The 23,699-nt window shown below is 45.6% G+C and overlaps 1 protein-coding gene across 1 annotated transcript in view; it reads right to left on the bottom strand.

Moving 5' to 3' along the window:
• Positions 1-23,699, bottom strand: part of MIPEP (mitochondrial intermediate peptidase) — an 833,321-nt gene that overhangs the window by 131,390 nt on the left and 678,232 nt on the right. Inside the window, exon 17 of the mRNA XM_086935192.1 lies at positions 13,631-13,752. Within this exon, the coding sequence (XP_086791318.1) occupies positions 13,631-13,752 (122 nt within the window). The remainder of the gene's footprint in view (positions 1-13,630; positions 13,753-23,699) is intronic.

Below are 23,699 nucleotides of genomic sequence, written 5' to 3'. Positions count from 1 at the left end.
TTCGATGGAAAAGTTTCGGGCCTTTTTTCTGAACAGGCTCTACTGATATCTGTATTTGTCGCTGGGCCTAGAGTGTCTATCATGACTGAATCTGTGTTTACTGTTTGCTGAATAGTTATAGCAGGAGGTTTCTCTTTCTGAGGTTGGGACGTTTTAACTGCAGATTTAGGAAGTGTGGTGTTTTGTTTTGGGTTTTTCTGTGCTAGGGACGTTGGGTTTGTGTGGTTGGCTGTTTTCTGCATGTGTGCTTGATTCTGTTTTTTAGGTGGCTGCGAGATGTTACGCTGCCCCTTTATTTCTATACGGGTGTTTGTATCTAGGAGGGTGGCCGAAATCATGGTTAGTTGGGCTTCGAGATTCCTAATGCTGAGTTGGATGGGCTTTAAGTATTGATATAGCAAGTCTTTTGTTGTGGTAAGAACTTGCGAGGTGATTCTGCAAGTTTTACATTGGTTTTCAGTATGGTCATTTGAAATTGCCTTGTGTGGTAGGTTAGTTACTGGGAGAAGTAGTGTGCTGTGGGACGTTGTAGAATTTGAATAAGTTGTTGCGTGTTCAGAGCACGGTACACTGGTTAATTCTTCATTGTTTACTGGGTGTGTTTTTGGAATTGCTCCTTCCCTTTCACCTTGCTGGAGCGGGTTTTCGTTTGATTGGGCGTCCCCCTGAGTTTGACAAACAGCTAGATCAGGGGTTGTTTCCAAGTCGTCAAATGTTATGGAGAGGTCCGACTCAGACTGTGTAACTGACAGGTCTACTACCGACGGGACTGTGTTTGAATCTGGTACTGACAGAGTCACTGGAAGGGAACAGTTTTGTGTGTTGAGATTGATGGGAGAGGCGGCGTTTGCTATAGCGCCTAATGACGAACGCTTCGCATTAGCACTCATGAGATCTAATGATACTCTCTTCTCCATCAGGGCTATACTCTGGTTTATTGTCTTGTGGACCCGCGAGATAAATAGGTCGATAGGGCCTGTAACTTGTGCTACCTCCTGCGCGTGTTTGGATTTTGACTTAGAGGTGCTCCTTGTTTTTGGTGGCATGTTTATAGGTTTGTTGCTGGTTCAGTGATGAAAGAGAGATGGCCCGGTCCGGTCTCTATCGGGCACTAACGGGCAACAACGGGCCCGCCCTTGGCCCGGGCTTCGCCCCGGGCTGCGTCCCGCGATGCGCGGTCCTGGTCACGTTTATGAGGAGTGAGAGGTTGTTAGGGGCGGGGCACTGGAAGGGGGCGCGGCTCTCACGGGAAGAGGACCAGCTGGAGATGGTGTATGCTGGTCCTCGCAGTCCCGGGGCCGGCGCCTCGTCCTCCTCTGCGGCCTCGCGACGATCTCAGTCTCTCAACAGCGCTGTGGGCGGTCGGCTGTGCTACTCCTGTAGCGGAAACAGCAGCAGGGTTTCAAACAGTATCTGGCAGTGAGGCTTTCTCCACGAGTGGCACCCGCGAAGCGGGTGCCGCGAGAAGTTGTAGCGCTTCGCTGGGGGCGGGGCACTGGAAGGGGGCGCGGCTCTCACGGGAAGAGGACCAGCTGGAGATGGTGTATGCTGGTCCTCGCAGTCCCGGGGCCGGCGCCTCGTCCTCCTCTGCGGCCTCGCGACGATCTCAGTCTCTCAGTCTCTCAACAGCGCTGTGGGTGGTCGGCTGTGCTACTCCTGTAGCGGAAACAGCAGCAGGGTTTCAAACAGTATCTGGCAGTGAGGCTTTCTCCACGATTCTGTGAGGAAGGCAATATCGATTTCTTCAGCGAACAGAGTTTCAGCAATGTAAGTAGCGTGTTGTACTGCTGATCTGCAGTTTAGGAGCATGCAAGAGAGAGGACGGGGAGCCTGATAATGGGGTTGAAGGTGTGGATCTCGGATATTGAACGCAGGCTCACAATTCAAAATGGGCACAGCAGCAGGAATTAATCATTGTCCAGCAAAACACTCACATTTATAAAAAAAAAAACGGAAGCAGTTTATTTTCTACTGCTATCAACACAAAGGAAAAATACAACATTCACAAACAATCACACAGCCTCCTCTAAGCTCGGGGCTCTAGTGTTTCCTTGGTGATTCCCTGTTCCACTTCCCCACATTAGTGATCATGGTTATTCTCCATTCAATATTGGTAGCATCCAGGGTATGCCCCACTGGCAGGCCGAGTCTCAAGACTAATTAAAAGTCAATAGCGTTCCAGTGCTACAGCGCCAACTAACAGCAAGTTCCCCTGGGGCTGACAGGCCCGAAATCAGTCTTACCAGCACAGGCAAGCGTGGAGCTGTGCTACAAGGATTGCCACTTTGCCTGACTGCTGCTCTGAAGGAACTGCTTTCTGATTTGCTGAGCTGCCCTGCTGCCTGTTGCTCTCTGGCCTGCAGAGGAGAAGGACTGGAACCATCTCACTTTAATCCAGAGTGACTCCAAGGGCTTTCTGGTTTGTCCCCTGTTTGAAGTCTCAGGGGAATCAAAGATGTCTTGCAACCCTGCTGCTGGACTCCGCTATCTATGAGTCCTCCCTTGTCGGAGGTGCAAATTCATTCTAGAAGTGGGTTCTGCAGCTGTTTTTGCGTCAGAATTGATGCAGTAAGGACTTTGTGCTGATTAGAACCCATGCACTGCTCTTTGACTCCAACACAGAAGCTGATCGTCGACATCGCCACAACGGACTGTGCGGCTCGACTCTGACAGATTGCGCAGGTCCACATTGATGCAGCGACGGAATCATAAAGGGGTTTGACACCAAAGCCTTCATCGACTGCCCGGATTGGCACCGACTTAAAGCTTCCTTGACTCCTCGCAGTAAATCATCGACGATGACGTTTGATCCATCCAAGGTACTGTGTCAGTGGAACCTGCCTGAGTCCTGTAGCTGGCCTGCCCTCCATCACAGTCAGCCTGAACTTTGGATTTACCCTGGTTAAGCGCAACCTTAATTAACCTTTTAGTGCTGATGACTTCTAGGCAATGTTTTTGGTTTATTCTTTAAAAATTCACAAGTCCGGTTTTGCTTATTGGATTTTTGTCGTTTTGGTCTTGATTTTCTAATAAAAATATTCTCTCTTATTCTAAACCTGTGTGGAGTACTTACGCGGTGTTTTCACTGTTACTGTCTGTGGTGCACAAATACTTTACACATTGTCTCTTTAGATAAGCCTTTACTGCTCTGTGCCAAACTACCAGAGGGTGAGCACAAGTTATCTTTTTGCGTGTATCTAGCTTACCCTGACTAGGATTGGGGTCTCTACTTGGAAAGGGTGCATATTTCTGCCAACTAGAGACCCAACAGCCATCCTGCCAATCAGGTTGGCTTCGTTCCCCACCAATCCACTTGCGCTGGAGTGCTGGGGGGATCACAACAGAGTCCCATAGGTATCCCCATGCTGGAACCACTGTCTGCGGAGGCACCACTGCAGGGCTCTCAAGTGCCGCCTGTGCAAGACTTGGAGGATGCAAGAAGCCTGCAGAACTAGGAATCTCAAGACTTTAACCCTGAAAGTATGAAACCGTCTCCTGAATGTCCTATATCGCCTGTGACAGAGGAAAAGGGTGGTGTCTGGTACTAACCTTATGAACGAGTCGTTGGGAGGGCCACAGATGAGATTTGGGCTAGTTAATCAAAAAGCCTTGGTCGAACAGCAGAGCTGGCAATGACTGTAAGAGACATGACACCATGTCTGTGAGCTGGCTTTCAGGTGCCAGTCATCCAGGTATAGTAAAACAGGTATACCTAAACGTCGGAGATCGGCCAGATCCTCTGCTATCACCCTCTTGAATCCTCGAGGTTCTGATGACAAACCCAAGGGAAGTACCGCAATTTTGTGGTGCATAGAACCCTCCACAAGTTGCAAATGACATCCAATGCGACTACAAGGTCAAGATGTGAAAGTATGCATTCTCCAGTTCGAGTGACATCATCCATTCTCCAAGCTCCAACGCTAGTAAAACTTGAGCTAGGGCCAGCATGTTGAACTTTCTCTAGCTGGAGAAGTCTAGGCTTCTGAGATACAGAATCGGATGCAGACCGCTGTCCGAATTGGGCACCAGGAAGTAATGTGTGTATCAATCCTGGCTCTTTTGCTTCTCAGGCACGAACTCCACCACTTTTTTGTAGAAAAGGGCTGCCACCTGCTGCTGAAGAATGGCTAAATGTTCAGGAAAAGGAGGAGATAAGGGAGGAGGTGAGATGAAGGGTGAAATGGAAGGAAAGGAAAGGTGTACCTCCTTTCTACAATTTGAAGGACCCACTGGTCTGAAGTAGGGACCTTAAAGGCCAGGAGAAAGAGGGCCATCCACCCTGCCAGAGGCACCACGTGGGTTGGGGAAAGGAAGCTAAGCCTGGTGGTGTAGAAGACAAGAAAGAGGTGGAGGGTTGTAAGGTGGATCTGTGCCCCTTTCTTCGTTTCCCCTGTATGGTCTGGTAAGCAGGTTAGGCTGCTTCTTGAGGGACAGGTGGAATTGTCGGGAACAAAAGGCAGGTCCTTTCCCAAACACTTGAAAGTCATGAAAAGGCCGATACTGTGCTTAGAGGCAGGAGCTGTAGTCCTAGGGAGCGTGCGGTGGTTCTGCAGATTGCTCCTGCTCTGAATCAGTCTTGATGCCAAACAAATGTATTCCATCAAAGGGGATGTCTATGGACTCACTGTTTAAGGAAAAGTTGGTTGTCCACAGCCAAGCAAGACGTCGCACCATGACTGAGGTACCCATTACTTGTGTGACGGGGTCTGCTGTGTCCAAACCAGATTTAATGATATGTTGAGATGCATTCTGGCTGTTGGCTAGGAGTTCTGGTGTTCATGTTTGCTTGAACATGCAGTAGCATCATCTGGACCATGTCCCATAATTCATGGTAATAATGTGCGAGTGGACAATTCTCATTAGGCGATATGAGTGCCTTACTTCAGGTTAATAGAACAGTGGCTACTTGCTGGGGAATTCTTAAAATTCTCCGTCGAATAGTACATTATCTCTCCCCGCAAGCCAGGAAACAGACAGTGGTTGCACTTGTTGGTTCAAGATTGGACTACTGCAACTCACTGTATGCAGGGATTAACAAAGGACTAATACAACGACTGCAAACTGTTCAAAATGCGGCTGCAAGATTCGTCCTGGACACTCCCCGATCCTCCTCGGCAATACTAGCCAGAAAGAATCTACACTGGCTTCCTATAGAGCATCGTATTTCTTTCAAAATCATTTGTCTGGTACACAGCGCTCTTAAAACTGAAACATCAGTTGGGCTGGGTGCACTTCTATCCAGCTATGTCCCCAGCAGATGTCTGCGCTCACGGCAACAAAATCTTCTGGCTATCCCTAGGACCAAGAAGACCAGATGGGGAGGTAGAGCTTTTTCTACAGTCGCCCCCCGTCTCTGGAATGCACTCCCTCTGGAACTTAAGTCTCTATCTTCACTTTCCCTCTTCAAAAAGGCCCTGAAAACATGGTATTTTAAGAAAGCCTACCAGTAATCAGCTCCTGGGACAGATAATCTATCAATATTGAGCTAGGCGCCTTGATGCCCTTTGGGGCTTAGTCTGCGCGATATAAATTTCCCTTCATTCATTTCATTTTCATTTCATTACTTGCAATAAAAACAGCCTTCTTGGCCCAGGCCTCAAGACTCCTGGTCAGAAGGGGTTGTAGGGAAAGTACCATCAGACTGGGTTCCTGAACAAGAAGTCTGGATGACTAAATTCTCTGGTGATGGGTCCCCCAAGCCGCCATGATGGGTTCCAGCAATAGCACAGTGAAGGGGAGAAGAGGTTCAGATTAGGCTGAAGAAGGCAGGAGAACTCAGTGAGATTGTTAGTATGCGCTTCTGTGGAGGTAGTTGTAAATCCAAAACTCTTGCAGCTTTCAGCATGATTTTGTGTAGAGAGACAACTTCCGGTGTTGGTGGACCTACAGTCATTGAGAGGGCTCGAAAATAAAAATGTTCCTGACCAGCACAATAATCATAATATGGATGATCCAAATCAGTTCAAAAAATCTTGTGGAGACAAGATCTGTAAGTCTCCTCTTTCATCAATCGCTGGGCCTCTCTGCAAGAGTGGATGTGGGACTCGACGTTGGGTTGAGGAAACGGCGGAGTTGCATCTGGCATTGAGGGAGGCAGCGGCGATGGAGGCGGACACAGCACCGTCCACGGCATCGTTGTGGAGCCGAAAAGCGAAGTGCAGGATCAAAGTGATGAGATGGATCAAAAAAACCCGTTTTGAATGGCGTCACCTGGAAGGGCATGAACACAGGCATGCATGTAGAGGTTGCTGGACCCCAAGGTATAGCAGATAGCGTTGGCGTCTTAGAGAAGATGGAAAACATTGCGTTTAAGAATGCCGCTGGATCTAATCCCGAAGAACACCTCAATTCTGGGGAGTCATAGGGAATAATTCGAGGTTCACCTTGCTGGTTGAAGCCTGAACAACCAGACTCTCTAGAGTAGGATGTTTAGAGAGGAAATTAGGTCCTCCAGGCTCTGGAAATTAGGTCCTCCAGGCTCTGGAAATGAGGTCCTCCAGGCTCTGGTCTGTGATGTCTTGCAATCGCATATTCACCACTGGACAAGACCAGGTGCCCATTAAGATGTCCTGGAGTGCTTCAATGAATGGGAGGAGTGGCCTGGCTTTAAGACTCCGCTAAGCATATTTGTCTTAACCTTAATAGAGGGAAGTTGTAGTCTCTATACCTAGGGTGATTGCCAAATTATCCCAGCAATTATGCACTCTCTTCTGTAAGAGGTCCAAATGCCGAGTTCAGCCATGTATCAGGGTAAGTATCAAGCCCACTGACCTCTTGTAAGTCCATGTAAAAATTATCATCATCATAATAATAAGGGAGTAAATCAGCCCCCATTCCCTTCATCATCATCATCATCATCTCTGAGTGGAGGCAAGCTCTGGTCAGAATCAAAGTAAAAATATAATGGAGTCTCTAATCGCACATACGCTCTAGTAGGGGCATAAGACTAGAATCAAGCTGTGGTGACCAGTTATGTTTTAATAATTTCATAGCGACATATCGGATGAGACTATGCTGAAGTCAGTTCGGGTTCACAAATTAGAATTAGCATCAGATCCTTCTCCCGCGGCATCAGCATCAGCACTGATGTCAGAGGGACTGATTCAGGTTGTGGAGCCGGAGCCAGTACCGAACCCATAAGAAGTCCAAGGGGGCTACAAGCCGAGGAGCAGGGATTTGCCAACAATAACCGGAGTGAGGGCCCAGATCATTGGGGCCCAAAAGCGCCAGAGAAGGAGTTGAAAGAGCCCTAAATATCTGCAACATGGGCTTAATACTACCTTCAATCTGCTGAAGTATCGGCAATACTCAGGAAATTTGAGGTGCACTACAGTAACTGCAGAATCAGCTCCACAACCAGACATCTGGAGGGAGACCGATTGATATGGTGACACCCTTGCACCTTCAATTAAGATAGAGTGGTGAGAGGGTGTCAAATCCAGCTTCAAATTTATGTTTGGCCTTTGGCTTACCAGAGGACTTCGACCGTGAAGGAGTGAGTCCATGCCCTCCATTTGGCACAGGAGCAGGGCTTACGCAAGGCTTACAGCTTCTTGAGTTCAGCAATGTTAAGCGTCACTTCCTGGTCCGGATCGACAGCTGGTCATGAGGACACTTGAGCACAACTTAGAGAAGGGTCCCAAACACAAAAGACACCTCATGCAAGTCTGGGACCAACATCTGTTTTCAAAAGTTGCAGCATGATTTGAAAACTGTAGTCTTGAGAAGGTACATCGTTCCCTAGCACTGTGGATTCTTTCTGTTTTAGGAGTCATAAGATGGCCAATGAATTTGGAAGCAGAGCTCCAGATCCACTTCAGAAGGCGCAGAAAGAAAACGCTAGCTAGCAGGGGTGGTTCTTATAGGTGCCACCTATCGGAACGCAGGTGCATTCCTAGTGAAAGCTTTCAAGATCCAGCCTGCCATCTGGAGAGCATTCTGAGGTGAGAAATCTGCAGTTAGAAGTATCCATCACATTGTTAGAACACTGTATTAAAAGGAAATCTAATCGATTCTAAAGGGGAATTATTTTTAAGTCCATTCAATATTTGGAATTCTAGGAGTGCGGATTAGAGGTCAATAGAACAGGTAGCACAATACGAACGCAATGTAATGCTCCCTGCATGCAATTTCCCAGTCACAGAAAAATAGTAAGTACACTCCTATTCTACACCCAGAAATTATTACATTTCTCTTCAAGATGGGAAGATATTCAAGAAAATGGTTGAAGCAATCACTGGCATAGTGCCAAAACAGGTTCTTGGTTATATTGGGTAACTTAGTTTGAATATTTGATAGGGCTTAGGATGCTCATGTTGAAGGAGTAGGAGTGGATTTTGATTTTCTGAAAGGTTGGATGCAGCAGGCTAAAGTTTTTTTATAACTAGTGGTAATGCAGGACTCATTGCTGAATGCAGGTTCAAAGCAAATTTAATATTTGGCAGTCTAAAAGTAGTCTGAAGAAATTTTCAAAGGCGGACGGTGAAAGTGTTTTTCAAGATTTTATTTGAAACTGTGGAGCGTGTGCCTGAAGCCACGTTGCAGGGCTTTGAACATGCATAATGGTAGCCTCCAAGGTTACAATAAACTGGTAAATCTCATAATGCAATGTCTAGTGAATCTAGATGTTAATAAAGACAGAGGCAGGGGGACACTATCCCTTCCTCTCATCCTAGTGGTTTGAAAAAATAAAAGGAAATAAGGAGCGTTGTGTTAGAATGTCTTAGTTTGTATTGATTCAAAATAGTGGTTAATTTGATCCATAAATAGAGATGAAGTTGTTTGATAGGTTTCAAATATTTTGAGGGAAAAATGGTGCTGATGGTCAACAGGCCTGAAAGTGCTGTTGTGCAGCGGAATAAAAGGTGGTTCATAGTAGTACGAAGTTTACTCTAAAAAGTTCAGCCTCATACAAAGAGGAGGATTCTGAAATGTCTTGAGTTTATATAGTGTACTGTCAGCATTCTAAGTTCAGTTTGAATTGCTATATTCTGTATTGCTCTTTTAAGTGCTTCAAAAGAATACAAACGTTAGCCTCAGTGTCTTTAAAAAAATAAAACATTCTCTGGGTATTACATTACGACAATCACAATTCGCTCCAATAGAACATGAACCTCAGAATGAAAACTCAAAAAATATTTGCTAGTCGCCCACAATCAAATCTAAAAAACACATTACTTACCTTAGATTTTGCTCTTTTTCGTGGATACCCTATCTAACCGCAGATTCCTCACCCTGTTAATACCTTCAGACGCCAGACTGGAGCTGAAGATTTATCTCAGCACTGCTGCAGTGCAATAGCAGGTAGAGTTGAGTGGGTCAGTGTCAACTTTGTCCCATGCTAGAAGCGACACTGGAGGCACATACATGTATAACCCCTGTGAGTGGACATCAGTTTCTTTCATGACTTAGTTTCTGTCATTGGACTCAGACCTTAATAGCTCAACAGATGCGATAATGTGCAAATCTTTAAATTGGGATATTTTTATGGATGGAAAAAACAGTGCATTGCACATAAGAGAAGGTGGGAGCGCAGGAGGAATCTGCAGTTAAATAGAGTATTCACCAGAAAGAGTGCTGCCAAAGTTAAGTAATTTTTTCCTCTGATGGATACTTCAGACCACGGATTCTTCACCTTGTCAATAGACGCCAAAGCAATATGTGCCAAAGTGGAGGGTCTGTGGAATATATCAAACTAGAAATGCTTACAGGATCGAACAGGCAAAGTAGTCTTCCCCCCGAACCATGGATATCAAGGCAGTAGTGCTACGTGAATGTGTGAACTGACACCTATGGCACGGTGTGCAGATATTCCGAAGAGGCAGTCTGCGTGCCACTGCAGCAGTAGCCCTTAGACTCTCCTCTGGATGCTTCTTGGCCATGGCATAGCAGATTTTAATGCAGAGTACTATCCACCTGGATATAGTCCCTTTTCACACTGCCTATCCCTTCTTCATCCCAGCGAACCCCACAAAAAAGAGCTGATCGGCCACCCTATGGTTCTTAGCACAACTGATGTAAAAGTTCTTTTGGGGTGCAATCAATGAAGCTTCTCCTCCACTTTCGAAGGGTGTGGTAGAGCAAAGAATGCTAGAAGGGTGATGGATTGTTGACATGAGAAGACATCATAACCTATAGCAAGAATGCCGCCCTAGTCCGAAACACCAGATTGTCCGGGAAAAAGGTGGTGTACGGTGGATAAGCGGATAGATCTTGAAGCACATTCATGCAATGAGATTAAGATCTCGCTGTGAGTAAGACTGTTGTGAGACTTAGTAGGAAAGTGAGGACCAAATTAAAACCCCCCTGCAGCATCACAAAAAGCCTGTCTGAAAACATATGGCCCAGTCCTTTAACAAAATGCATCACACAACAGGCAATTTAAATAAGGACTGTAGGTCTGCTAATGCGAAAAGGCCAAAAGTGCTGACAAATAATCTTTTACAGTACTCACTGCAAGGCCATGCTGGGCTAAAGGAAACACAAAACATAAACATCTGACAACTTTGCCAGTAATGGGCCTGTAGGTCTGCTAATGCGAAAAGGCCAAAAGTGCTGACAAATAATCTTTTACAGTACTCACTGCAAGGCCTTGCTGGGCTAAAGGAAACACAAAACATAAACATCTGACAACTTTGCCAGTAATGGGCCTGTATGGTGGGTTTACACCAGGGCACAAACTTATCACAGTGTCTGTTATAAACTGTTTTGTTAGATGGACACTTCTAGAATGACATCCACTACTTTAAAAGGGAGGTCGGGAGCAGTTAATTGTCACTGCTCAGTCTTCATACATGCATATAAATGTAGATAGTGCAGGCATATGTGCAAGACCTTGCATGGGAGCTGCGACAGAAGAGCCCCCAGAAGCAGCAGCCTGAGTGAAGGACGGATCCTCATGCACAGAATTTCAGGGTATCACACTCTCCTAGCCCAATCTAAATCCACCAAGGTGACTTGGGCCCAGTCATTCCTGATCATCTTTAGAAAACTAGGAGAACAGGTAGAGGAAGGAAGGCCTACAGAAATCCTGAACTCCACTCTCAAAGAGTGTATTTTTGGGAACTCCGGCATCCAAAAGTGTTGACAATGCGCAATCTCAGCAGTGGCAAAGAGATCCAGCCAGGTTCTCCACACTGCTGGAAGACACCCTGTGCAAACCTTCTGGTGTAGGTGCTATTTGTGATCCGCAAGGTGTTGTCGGCTGAGTTAATCCTCCATGGGGTTCAAAGATCCCAAACGGTGATTCATGCCTTGCTACGTAAGCCAGTCCCAGAGGCACAAGACCTCCTGGCACAGGACTCCTCTCCACCCTGCTTGTTGCAATTACACATGGCAATGGTGTTGTTCCAGGGGACCTGGACCAGCCTCCCTTTAATGGATGGCAGGAAAGCCTTCAATGTCTGCAGGCCATTGAAATGGCCCTGGAAACAGTTAAGGGCACCAGCTCCCAGTCAGTGTCCGAAGGCACTGAAATAAATAAATTGACGCCAGAGTACAGGGGGGACACATATATGTGGCTCCAGTGTCACACCTGGGGCAGAACAAAGTTGATGGGGAGTCACACAATGCCATCTGCTGGCACGCTGGAGCAATGCTCAGAAAATGCGTCGGTTCCAGTCTGGCACCTGGGGGTATTCAAAAGGTGAAGAATCTACAGTTTGTATATTTCCATTTTCTGATGGATACTTCAAAGTAAAAGGACAAATTTCACAAACTAAAGAAATTGAAACAATCAGCTGGACTCATACATACCTTCCACACCAAGAGATCCAATGGGTACCGGGTGAATTACAAAGGATGGTAATTTTATGTAATATGTATGTTAAAGTATTTTATACAATAATTAATATACTCCAAAACCAGCTTTTACAGATAGTCATAATAATCACATTTGTATTTTAATAGACGAATAGGCATGTATGGTTTTAAGGGGATCCATAAGACACTTGGTGCAATATAATGTGTGGTTTAGAAGCCAACAGGGTACACATTTTATCATGGTTTTTGTTTTGTGTCTTGCCTACCAGAATGGAAACCAGAAACCTGAGTTATTTATAACCAATACCATGTGTAGGTAATCAGATTGGACCTAATTGACCAAGACTCAAGGTATATCATCACTAACCATTTAATAACCATCCCTTGTAAACACAAGGGATGGGGATTAAGAGCCAAATAGCTTAGTAGTTAAGCCACTTCATGAATGCCATGGATTAGACTGAAGGAGACTGCATTAAGCACAAAATCAATAGGAATGGCATTACGTATGCTGTCCTCCCAGCATGAGTACCTAAACTATGGAAATTTTAAGTGGGAAGTTATCAAATTCCACCTAGTCACTATCTGGAGGTCTAATAAATATGCATGAGGCAGCAGACATGGCTCCTACCACCAAGTGCTCACTGTAACAGGTCAAGGGTTTAACCGTAAAGTAAAGACAGGGGGTATAAAGGTATCCTATGTATTGTTGTAAGGCCATGCCCAGTGCTCAACTGAAGCAGGTGGTTGCAGGAGGGGGCCCAAGACACTCATTTTGAGGACCGGCAGATATTTTTTCTCATCAGACTTATTCCCAGAGCAATCAAGGGAAAAGCACCCATGAGAAAGTAGGAACCTGCATGAGTGACATAAAGGGGCAGGGGGGGTCTGGTAGTGGATTAAACAGGCAAGAGGCAACATCTAGACTACACAGCCTTGGGATTTGGCACCCCAACACTCATTAGTAGTAGTGGAGAAGTGTGGCTCAATGATTAGAGCGGCAGACCCTGATGCAGAGGTCTAGCCCGGGACCAGGGTTCAATTCCCCACCTCGGTGGGTCTTGGGCTCAAAATTCCACGGACCTGATAATTCTCGCCTCTGTGCATATTCCAATCATGGAGTCCCACTCGGCAACTCTGGGCAATAGCTTGCTTAATCTCCACAACGGCCCCCACAACGCTAAGGATGCCTGGCCTCCACCTTGGGGGTGCCTCGAGTGGACGCCTCACAGGGAAAGCCAGGATGGGTTCCACAGCGGTATTCGTACAAGCGCCTTGAGACCCTTGCGGGTGAGTAGTGCGCTATACAAGTATCAATTTACATTTTTAGTACCAGTTGCGGGCTTCTAAATCAAACTTTGGGCCCCAGGCCTTCTTTTACAAACTATGCACTGCCCATGTTCCTGTTTTTCATAAATCTGAGCAATCAGAGTAACTGCACATCTGTAAATACCACAAACCTCTTCACAACAGCTTGGTGATTTTAATACACAGGAGGACACTGCACTCTACTCATCCAAATGATGTCACGGTCACTTCACAAAGGTAGTTCATGGGAGCACTATACACAGGTCCGCTATGGCATTCAACCTTATAATTAAAACCAGCCATTTCAACACAGTAATTATTTAAGATGCTACTGATAAATGCTGATGAGTAACAGGGACCAGATCATGTTCCCATGATATAAAAAAATAATAATCATATTTTGGAAATAGAAATATTTGTCAAACTCAAACTGGCCTGTTGGGATAAAGTAAGGCAGTAAATCAATCTTCATTTATAAAAACAGCTGCAGAGACCCTATTAGTTTTAAAATAACAGAAATAAAGAAAAACATACACTTGTCATTATTATTTAAATGTTGTACCTGTCAAATGGGTTTTTCACAAAACACTGCTTCCAAACCATGGACGCCACAGCCCTGGACATGAGGTAAGAATAGTATTTAGCACCATAGCCTACAAGATGGCTGAATCGCAGCTGCCAAGCCTAGAAAAGACAAACAGAAAACATATTTTAGCAGAATAATAGAGACATTAGAGAAGAGAAGTGGGATTAGGAGCCATAGCTCAGATAATAGAAATCGTATCTTTCTCTGTCTCTGCAATATTCCCTGGACTATTACATTACAGAGCCCAACAAAGAGTAAAAGCAGAGGGTTTGAAGAAAGGCTTATGGTATAGGGACAAGGTAGGGTTGGCAAAGGAGGCAAATCTGGAATTCGGGTGGTGGTTGGAGATTTTGGATGCCTGAAATGATAGGGCAATTTTGGAGTGCCTCTGGATTTTGTTCTAGAGTTTGATGTGGGCATGTCAGGCTGGGATGCAAGATTTGGGGACCTGGAAGCAGGTGGATTTTGGTCTTTGCAGGTGAGGCACCAACATATTAATTGTTTCTGATGACCAGGAGGAGTAATAAGCTGCTATAAGTTTGATAGCAGGAAAAGACCCTTGATGAATGGGTGACTACAAGGCTCTCCATCGTTACCTCCTCCAGATAGTCCACCTGACCTATGGCAAGTATATAGCTGATGGTAGTACATATATTTACACTACCACAGATCATCATTTGGATCCTGAAACTTGGAGTAGGCATTTCACCAACTTGTATTCTGAGGTATCAGAGCCTTTGCAAGAATCATTTGGGTTGAACTATGTTATTTTGAATCAAGTAACAACATATGCCCCCCACTTTATTCTACACGAGACCAGGAAAGCTATTGTTGCGTTTAAAACATGGAAGGCACTTGGCCCGACAAAATACTAGGGGACATTTTGAAACATGATACAGCAGTGTGGGTGCCATATGTAAATCTACTATGTAATGCAACTGCCCCAGGAGCACCAGTTCAGTCACTTGGAGAGGGGCTGAAATTGTTCCCTTTATAAAAAACATAGGAAACAAGCAAGATCCAGCCAACTATTGGCCAATCAAAATAACCGACGCCCTGCAAAAAGTATATGCAAAACAGATTTTAAATAAGCTTAGTCACTGGATAGTCGTGAACAATATCCTTTCCCCATGCAAAGCGGGTTTTAGATTGAGAGTTAGTACGATCGATCAGGTTTTTAGGCTCCTGTGCATAACATGGAAATATACCAGACTGAAGGGGGCGCATTTGTATGTAGCTTTCGTTGAGCTGAAAGCTGCTTTTGATCTTACACACGCTAACCCAAACTCCTCATAAGGTTTGTCCATCAAGTGCTCCAAAGCTTTCCACGACGTAGCATAGGAAGAGGATGTGGCTTTTTGGTCAGAGCTGCTGACTTTGGAACAATGAAACCAGGTTTAAGTCTTACGTGGAATATACTTGATTCTCAGCAAATCACTTAATCTCGTCTTGACTAAAGCAAAGAAAACCAGCACTAGCAAAGCCAATAGGTCTAGTCCATGAGAATTTTTGGCTCTGGCAACGTTTTGTAGCCATGCTGTACATCAGCGTGCATGCTTTGCAGTTTGGCTAACACCAATTTAAACAAGCACTGGCTAAGCCAATATGTTATGTTATGTTATGTTAGTGCTATTTGTATTGCGCACGGCTGCTCCAGCGAAGGAGCGTCTCGGCGCACCGACAAGGCGGCGAACACAACACAACAGGAAAACAGAAAATATTATTAAAAATGGGGGAGTTGAGGTTTTAACATAGCTCAGAAAATAGATGAGTTTTAGCGGCCTTGCGGAAAGAAAGCAAGTCGCCAAGGGTCCGGAGTTTCAAGGGGAGAGCGTTCCAAAGTGCGGCTGCCCGCACCCTAAAAGAGCGACCCCCCGCCCGACTGAGTTTGAACCGAGGGGCTACCGCTAATTCTTGGTCCAGCGAGCGCAAAGTGCGGCCCGGGATATAAGGGCACAAAAGTTGGCGCAGTAAGGGAGGCGATAGGCCCTTCAGAATCTTGAAAGAAATGCACAGTACTTTAAAGTGGATCCGCTGCCTAACGGGTAACCAATGCAAGGCACGCAAAGTTGGACCGGCCGAGCAGAACCTAGGGAGACCTACGATTGCTCTGGCCACTGCGTTCTGCACTCTTTGAAGTCGGGTTAGCTCGGCCTGGTTTAACCCTATAAAAAGGGAGCTGGCATAGTCCAGTCGAGCCAAAACCGTTGCTTGTACCACCAGTTGACGAGTTGCGGCATCAAAATATTTAAGGGCAGGTCGCAGATTGCGCAAGATGCCAAAGAAGCACGCCACTGTCCTTTTGGTGTGGCCAACAAAGTTGAGGGAAGGGTCCAGCCAAACACCAAGATTTTTGATCTCCGCAATAGGTTTGGGCAATGCCCGAGCTCTTGGCCCTGTAATTTGAATGTCTTTTAACGATGTTGTCTAGCAGCACATCTGCGGTTCAGCATGGCTCAAAGTTACAGAAAGTCCAGAATCACAGTTTGTTGAGCCAACACCAAGTCTCTTTGCCCCCCCCCCACCCCCCCCATGTTGAGTTTATTGTCCTGCCCCTCCGAAAACAAAAGAGCACTATGACGTGACCTGCACTGGCCGCATCACAGCAAAAGTGACTTTCAGCCATGCTGATCAGCAGATGTGCTGCTAGACTACAGGGCTAAAAGACATTCACTTTGACAGGACCAACAACTTGGGTATTGCTGAGATCTATTGTTTTTTTCCAGTGCTAGTTTGGTGTTGGCGGGGTCTTGCTGAACAAATGTGGAAATGATAGTGAGAAACAGTTGAGAAGTTTTAAACTGAAGTGAGAATGTGGCATAAAGACCAGAGCTGCCGACAGGGGAACTAGGTTCTTGGGGTTGGCTGAACAATTTGTGATTTTAGGTAAATCATCACTTGCACTTCTCCCTGCCTACTACAATGAATGTCATTGTGTAATGTAACTGGGGAGCACCTAAAGCGCTCAAACACCATCGGCTGGTGTTAGCACTATGGCAAGATGGAGGACAGAACAAGTGCTCCAATACCATTGGATAATGAAAAAAAGAAGCTGCTAAAAAACTGAGAGGATATAAAACAGTAAGTGTTTGAGTGACTTAGAAATTATTAGATAGATAAATAATATAGTTAGATGGATAAAAGAGCGATCAAAGCGAAAATGCTCAAAAACAAAGACATATGAACCACCTGATTGCTGTTCAACTATGACGTTGCCTTTTTAAAACATATTCAAACTAATGTGACGTGTGTGTGTGTTTATTTATTGGGGAGATTCGAGAACAAAGAGTATTTAAAAGCACACAAACATTTGCCTTGTGCACATTTCAATTTACAGGGTACATCAGTTTTTCTAGATCAGGCTTCTTCAACGTGCAGCTCGTGAGCTACTGGTTGAGCTTCTGCTACCTGCAAGTAGCTCTCCTGTGTTCAGCCCACCCTACTAAGTTGCTTAAATGAATATATGTGCACACAGGAGCTGTGCACTTGCCATGGCAGAACTGATTTCGATAGATCTGGTGCTCATATCTATAACTGGGTCAACCACTCCAGTCTGATTAAGTATTGCTAGATTGTAGGTTCTGGACAAAACTAATTGAAATGATTGTGGTCTCACGTTTTGATAGTGATCCCAATGCCTTATCACTGGAGCTGAGCGATACCAAAGGGGATGATGGACGGAGCGTTTGAGCAATTCAAACACTCACCCACAGTCAACTGATCTGGGTTTAATCCATCATCATTCTTTAGCTCACTCCACCACCCCAGTTCAGACATGGCCATATGCAAATCAGTCTGACCCTGTGCCTCATGGGAACAGTCCAGCCCGAACTACCAAGCCATATCTTCCCTGGACCGGAAACAAGCATCTTGCGACTGGTTTCGGGTTCATAACCCTCATCAGCCAGGCTATCTTGAATCCAGTGGCAAAGTGAGTAAGGGACCCACGTCTGGGCATACCCTGCCAACTTATCACTGGAGCTGAGCAAAGTCACCAAAATAGTGGTAATATTACAGCCAAAACTTTCGATAGGAGGTTGCTACTTGCCCAGGGTAAGGTGGAGCAGGTTGCTATGCGCACAGGAGTCAATTAGTGTAATAAATAGAATGATGGCCGACTGCTTGGAAGAGCTGATAATATTAGAAACAATTGAGGGATCAAGGGAAGACTTGGAGACTGCTGTGGAAACCAGCACCTGAATGTTTGGCAACATAAGGTACAGTTTCCTCTTTAAAGAGGTTGGGCAATCCGGGTGTGGAAGGTGCCCCCACCCATGGTACAACGTAAAGTGTAGAGAAACTAGATCCAACCTTGTTATGGCAATAAGCACGCAGGACAGACTTTATCCGATGCAAAAAAGAGAAGGCGAAAGGGAAAATGGGAGGGGCGTCGTGAGGCAGTAAGATCTAAAGATTTCCGCTCCTTTTTGAACATACTGACCTCTGATAACCGGGGTGGGAAGTGACCAATTGAAAAGAACATCGTGCCAGGGACTGGGTTGTGCATTTTTCTAGCCTCTACTCAGAGGGTAGGGGCAGGTCGCCCTCTCCACCTGGGGGTATCAAAGTCACAATGCAATACTGGTGGAAATGAAGACACAAGATTTGCGGCTGGTCTTCTATTGTTTACTGGACAATTGCAATATGGTGACCCCACTGATATTACAGTCAAGGAATTGTTAATTGCCATAGGTGAAATTGTTACAAATAAAGGCCCAGGCCATGACAAAATACCTGGTGATTTATTTCTGAATGAACCAGGTGTATGGAGCACTTATTTTTCAATAGCCTTCACTGCCCTTGAAAAGGGGGCCTCTATCCCCCTCCCCTCCCCCAACGTGGGTTGGGGCTGAAATTATTCCTATTCACAAACAAGGCCCACAAGACCTCTCAATTACAGGCCCATAAACCTCATCAATAGTGGGCAAACGCTTTATAGTAAAGTAGTCCTGGCCAGAATGCAAGAATAGATGTCCTATAATGATGTCTTAACCCCTTTGCAGGCCTGTTTTAAGGAATCGGTCAGCAGAATTGAGCAGGTGTTTTGATTCCAAATGCTAAACTGGAAAACTATTACCCTGGGCAAAGGTAGATCATATGCTGTTTTTGTAGACTTTCGCTCAGCCTTCAACCTTGTTCCTAGAAGGACCATGTGGAAAATAGTTGTCCCGGACTACTTGTCAGATATCTTGGTGAAACTTCACTACAATAACTATGCACAAGTGAGATGTGGCAGTGCAGGTGAAATGACAGAGCCCTTTCCAGTGAAAAGTGGGGTAAAGCAGGGATTCATCCTTGCCGCTACATTATTCTAGTTGTATAATAACCGTCTCATTGATCAGCTTGAGTCTTGTGATAATGATGCACCTAAGTTGGCAAGTCAGAGGGTTCCTGCACTAATGTCTGCAGATGATACCCTGCTTCTCTCTAATCCCCAATGGGTTTGCAGAGGCTATTGGATACATTTAATGACTTCTGCAAAGTCAGAGGCTTAGAGAATACGTAACGCGAAGAAGATTAAGTTTATGGGCCTGGGCACCTAAATAGGGCTATTGCTTCGCTAGCAGGGTCCTCTCTAGAGCGAGTTTGTACCTTTGATTATTTGAGTACAACATGAACTGAGCATCTAGGGTGGCACTCGCATCGTATGCATTGTATACTTAAATTAGAACAAGTGGCAGAAGGAATCATTAAATGTCACTGAACTCCCAGTTCCACCCAATTCAGCCCACTCTAGAAATGAATAACTCACAAGCTTTGGGGTCTGCATGTTATGGAGAAGAACTATTGGGGTCATATTTTGTGAATTCTCTTTCAGCAGTAGAAAAAGACTTTATGCAGCAGCTGATTGGGCTCCCTGTAAGCACTCCCTTGATTCCACTTAGGTTGGACCTTGTGTTACGACAAATTGCTGACAAAGTAAGGAGAATCTAGTTCACCCCAGAGCTCTTCTCATATCATAAGGGCCTGGAGAAAATCCAGTCTATGGCAGGTGCAATGGATATCCCTGGGATTAGGTATATTAAGAATACACTTTTGGAAATAGGCCTTGAGAGCCTGTGGATCTCATCTGGTGTGGCAAGTGTAACATCTAAAAATGTAGTTAAAGCACTGTATTGGTAGTCTAAAGACTCTGCGTTGCTCTATCAGCAGAGTGGAGGCTCTTCGACAAAATCTTTTCCTTCCACCAAGGATACATATGAGAGGGAGACCTTCCTAGAGGAGATGCAACCACCACTTGCTAGGTGACTATACATGGATTTTCGGTATGGGAGCTTGCCTTGGTGCTTTTATAGCTAAATGGGTTAACTCTAAGAATGTGTTAGTAGCTCAGTGTCTAATGTGTGGTGCTTCCAGTGAGACTATTGAACATGTCCTGTTTTTCTGCCCCTTATATATCAATTGTGGGAAAAGATGGATTGTGTTCCTTTGTGCAGGAGTCTAGGAGTTAGAGAACATAAAGAGGCAGCCAGGATATTTAAACACAATGGAAGTTGCTTAATAGGCTTTGGGGTAAGCAGATACTTGCTAGCAATGTGGTGAATTATACAAAGACAGACATGTAAAGGCATTTCAAATGGCCGGTAATCGTTTTCGGGATGGCAATACTGTAACCTTGTCTGAAGTGGTCACTATTGCAACACAAATAACAGTAGCTCGGGATCCTTTTCTTTGATAATCAGTGGCTCTTAGTACAGAAAAGGTTGGACACCCCATTCGAGAAGCTACTATCTCTAGCAATCTAAAGAATGACAAAGCTTGAGGTAGTTATTCAACTCATACGAGGAATTATTAGTAAACATATATTTGAGGTATGTTGACACATTTCCCATCAAGGTACAGAGAGTTACACAGTGAAGTAGTGTGGCTCACTGGTTAGAGGCGGCAGACCCGAGAGCAGAGGACGGCCCGGGACCAGGGTTCGATTCCCGGCGCGGCAGGTTTCTGGACCAGGGTCAGCGGACTCGATAATTCTCTCGCCTCGGTGCCCACTCTGATCGGCGATCACACTCGGCAACTCTGGGCATTAGCTTGCCTCATCTTCACTAACGGCCCCACCAGACCGCCGGGATGCCTGGCCTCACCCTGGAGATACCCATTAAAGGACCATCTCTCAGGGAAGCCAGGAAGGGTTTCGCAGCGGTCGAAGCGCCTTGGGACCCTACGGGTAAGTAGTGCGCTATATAAATGCCAATACATTTACATTTACAGATATTGCTAAGGTATAGTCAATCAAACAGATACGCTTAGAACTAGAGTCATCCCAGGTCACCAAGAAGGAGTAGATTGAGTGGTGAAGTCCAATGTCTTCGTTTTGTTTCTTATCCCATTCTAGTTTCCTTGTTTCTTCCACTGACCCTCATATTCCTGTGTGTGTGGCCATTGGTGAAGGTGGCGAGAGATGCAACTGACCATCATTCAATTAAGTAAACTTTTTACTGGCCCATTACCCTCATCAGAACATGATAGACAGAATCAAGAGCGTCCACTTGTACTGTGAAGTGGTGGTGCGGGCGAAGGGGGTAACACAAAAAAAAGATAAAAAATAAATAAAGCTGCACTTACCAGCTCCGACGGACACCGCCTTCCTCCCGATCCTTGCGTCCATCACAGGAACCTGGTGAACACAGCGAAGGCTCCCAATAGCATTCCCAGATTGTGAGCATCTCTGGGATTGGACAGAGCACTTCGGTTCGGCTCTCAGACTTGGGCTGGGAGCCTGTGGGGGTTTCTCCACCTAGCTGTACAACACAGCTAGGTGGAGAAAGCGTAGTGCGCATGACGATTTGGTCGGCCCTCTGGGGCTGGCCAAAGTATCATGAGTATTTAGCAGTGCCCACCACTCCCCCCTGGTGCTGCAGCGTCTCTGTGGCTGTCCCTGCCCCGCCCTTGGCTCAGCTGGCAGGACGTAAAATAAATAATGATAATAAAAATGTTATATTATTATTTTATTTGTTCTTGCCTCTGCTGGCTTTCAGCAAGGGGCGATGCTCCTCCGCCATAACAGAAGAGCCGCCCCTGGACAGAACACTGCTTATATATCCAACTCCACTGGAACATACCATACTGATGTACAATAATGTACTGAGGAACAAGTTACTTTTCTTCGGTAACACTTTTTCTTGTAGAGACCCTCAACCGCATATTCCTCACCTCAAAATATTTCCCAGGCATTAGACTGGATTGGGAAATTCTTGAGCAGTACCTCTGTACGCTGGTAGGTGGCATCTTTAGGCTCTGTGTTTGCATCGTCCCAGATGGAAGTGACGTGCATGGTGCCTATATAAGAGCCATGCTATATTTATGAAAGAACCCCCCAGTTTATTTTGTGACTATTTCTGTGTAATAAACACTGAGCCTCGTCAGACTGAGTGTTTGCCCACTGTTCAGAATCTAATAGGATGTCAGGGTGAAGAGCCTGGGTCGCAGAATGGGGAGGATCAATGAAAGAATCTGTGATTAGATAGAGTCTCTAGCAGAAAGAGAATTACAGAAGGTAAGTAACTTGTTCTTCTACTAGAGACTTTTAACCACAGATTCTTACCTCAGAATAGATACCCAAGCAATACCTCCCCAGAGGTGGGTCTGCTTACTACCTCAAACCGGATAATTTTAGCTGACCGAATAGGAAAAATGCCCAGCTTGACGGAACTGACTGCCAAGCGGATGCGCTTTGTGAATGTGTGGAGGGACGCCCTTGTTACAGCTTGCCAGATGTCTAGGACAGGTACCAAATGTTCTAAGACAGCAGTAGTTGCCTTGGACCTACTAGAATGGGTCTTTAAGCCTCAGGTGCCTGCTTCTTAGCTAATGGGTATCAGATCTTAATACAAAGTACAAAACATCAAGAGATGGTTCTTTTCTGCACTGCCTTGCCTCTTTTCGCTCCTATGAATTTAAAAGAGTTGATCGTCCACCCGGTGGTCTTTTGTGAGACGGAGCTCTTTTAGGATCAAAGCGGTGGTCTCTGAAGTGGTGCAAAAAATGCAATACGATGTTTTGGCTGACGTGGAAGGGGTCACCACCTTCAGTAGGTTAGATGGATGGGTCTGAAGAACGAGCTTGTATGGGTAGAAGCTAGTGTGGAACGGGTAAACTTAAAGAGCTTGAAGCTCACTGACCCGCCTGGCCAATGTAACACCACTAAGAAAGTAGTCTTAAAATATAAGAGTCTGAGCGGACAGCTATGCAGGGACTCAAATGGGGAACCCAAGAGAAACATTAGGACCAAATTAAGGTCCCATTGTGGCATGATGCAAGGAGTAGGAAGGAAAAAAATATCTCAAGCCCTTAAGAAAAAACTTTGCAATGGGGGACTTAAACAATGAGGGCTGATCTAGAAACTGTAAAAAAGCAGACATGGCAAAAAGATAACTTTTAACACTGCCCAGGCCATGGCCTTGCTCGGCTAAAGACAGAACAAATAATAACACCTCTTACAAGGCGGCCAAAACTAGGTCAACACGATGGGGAGGAACACCAAGCCGCACATCTGTCCCAACAGCATGTGCATACAGTTTTTGTTGACGGACGCCTGGCTGCAAAGGTGACATCACAAATCTCCGAAGGAAGATCAGAGGTAACTGTTGCCGCTCAATATCCAAGCATGAAGGTGGATTGTGCGTAGGCTTGGGTGCAGAACCCTGCCCTGCAGCTGAGACAGGAGGTCCTCCAGAAGAGGCAGCCTGATCAGAGGACAGATGCTCATGCTCAGAAGTTCGGAATACCAAACTCTCCTTGCCTAGTCCAGGGCCACTAAACTGACTTGGGCCCAGTCTATTCTGATCTTCTTGAGAACTCGGGACAGGAGCACTATCGGCAGAAAGGCTTACGGGAGTCCTCAGTTCCACTCTGAACAGAACAAGTCTCAGAGCGGGAGACAACTCGGAAACTCCAAAGTGCAGAAGAGATGACACTGCATGTTCTCATTGGTGGCAAATCGATCAAGCCAAGGTTCTCCCCATTCTCAGAAGATACCTTACACCACTTCCCAGTGTAGATGCTATTCGTGATTCCCATGGCATCTGCAACTGAGTTTGTCTAC

This window comes from Lissotriton vulgaris, chromosome 8 (genome assembly GCF_964263255.1).
Source record: "Lissotriton vulgaris chromosome 8, aLisVul1.2, whole genome shotgun sequence".
Classification (NCBI taxonomy): domain Eukaryota; kingdom Metazoa; phylum Chordata; class Amphibia; order Caudata; family Salamandridae; genus Lissotriton; species Lissotriton vulgaris.
This window is presented reverse-complemented; position numbering and strand designations above follow the sequence as displayed.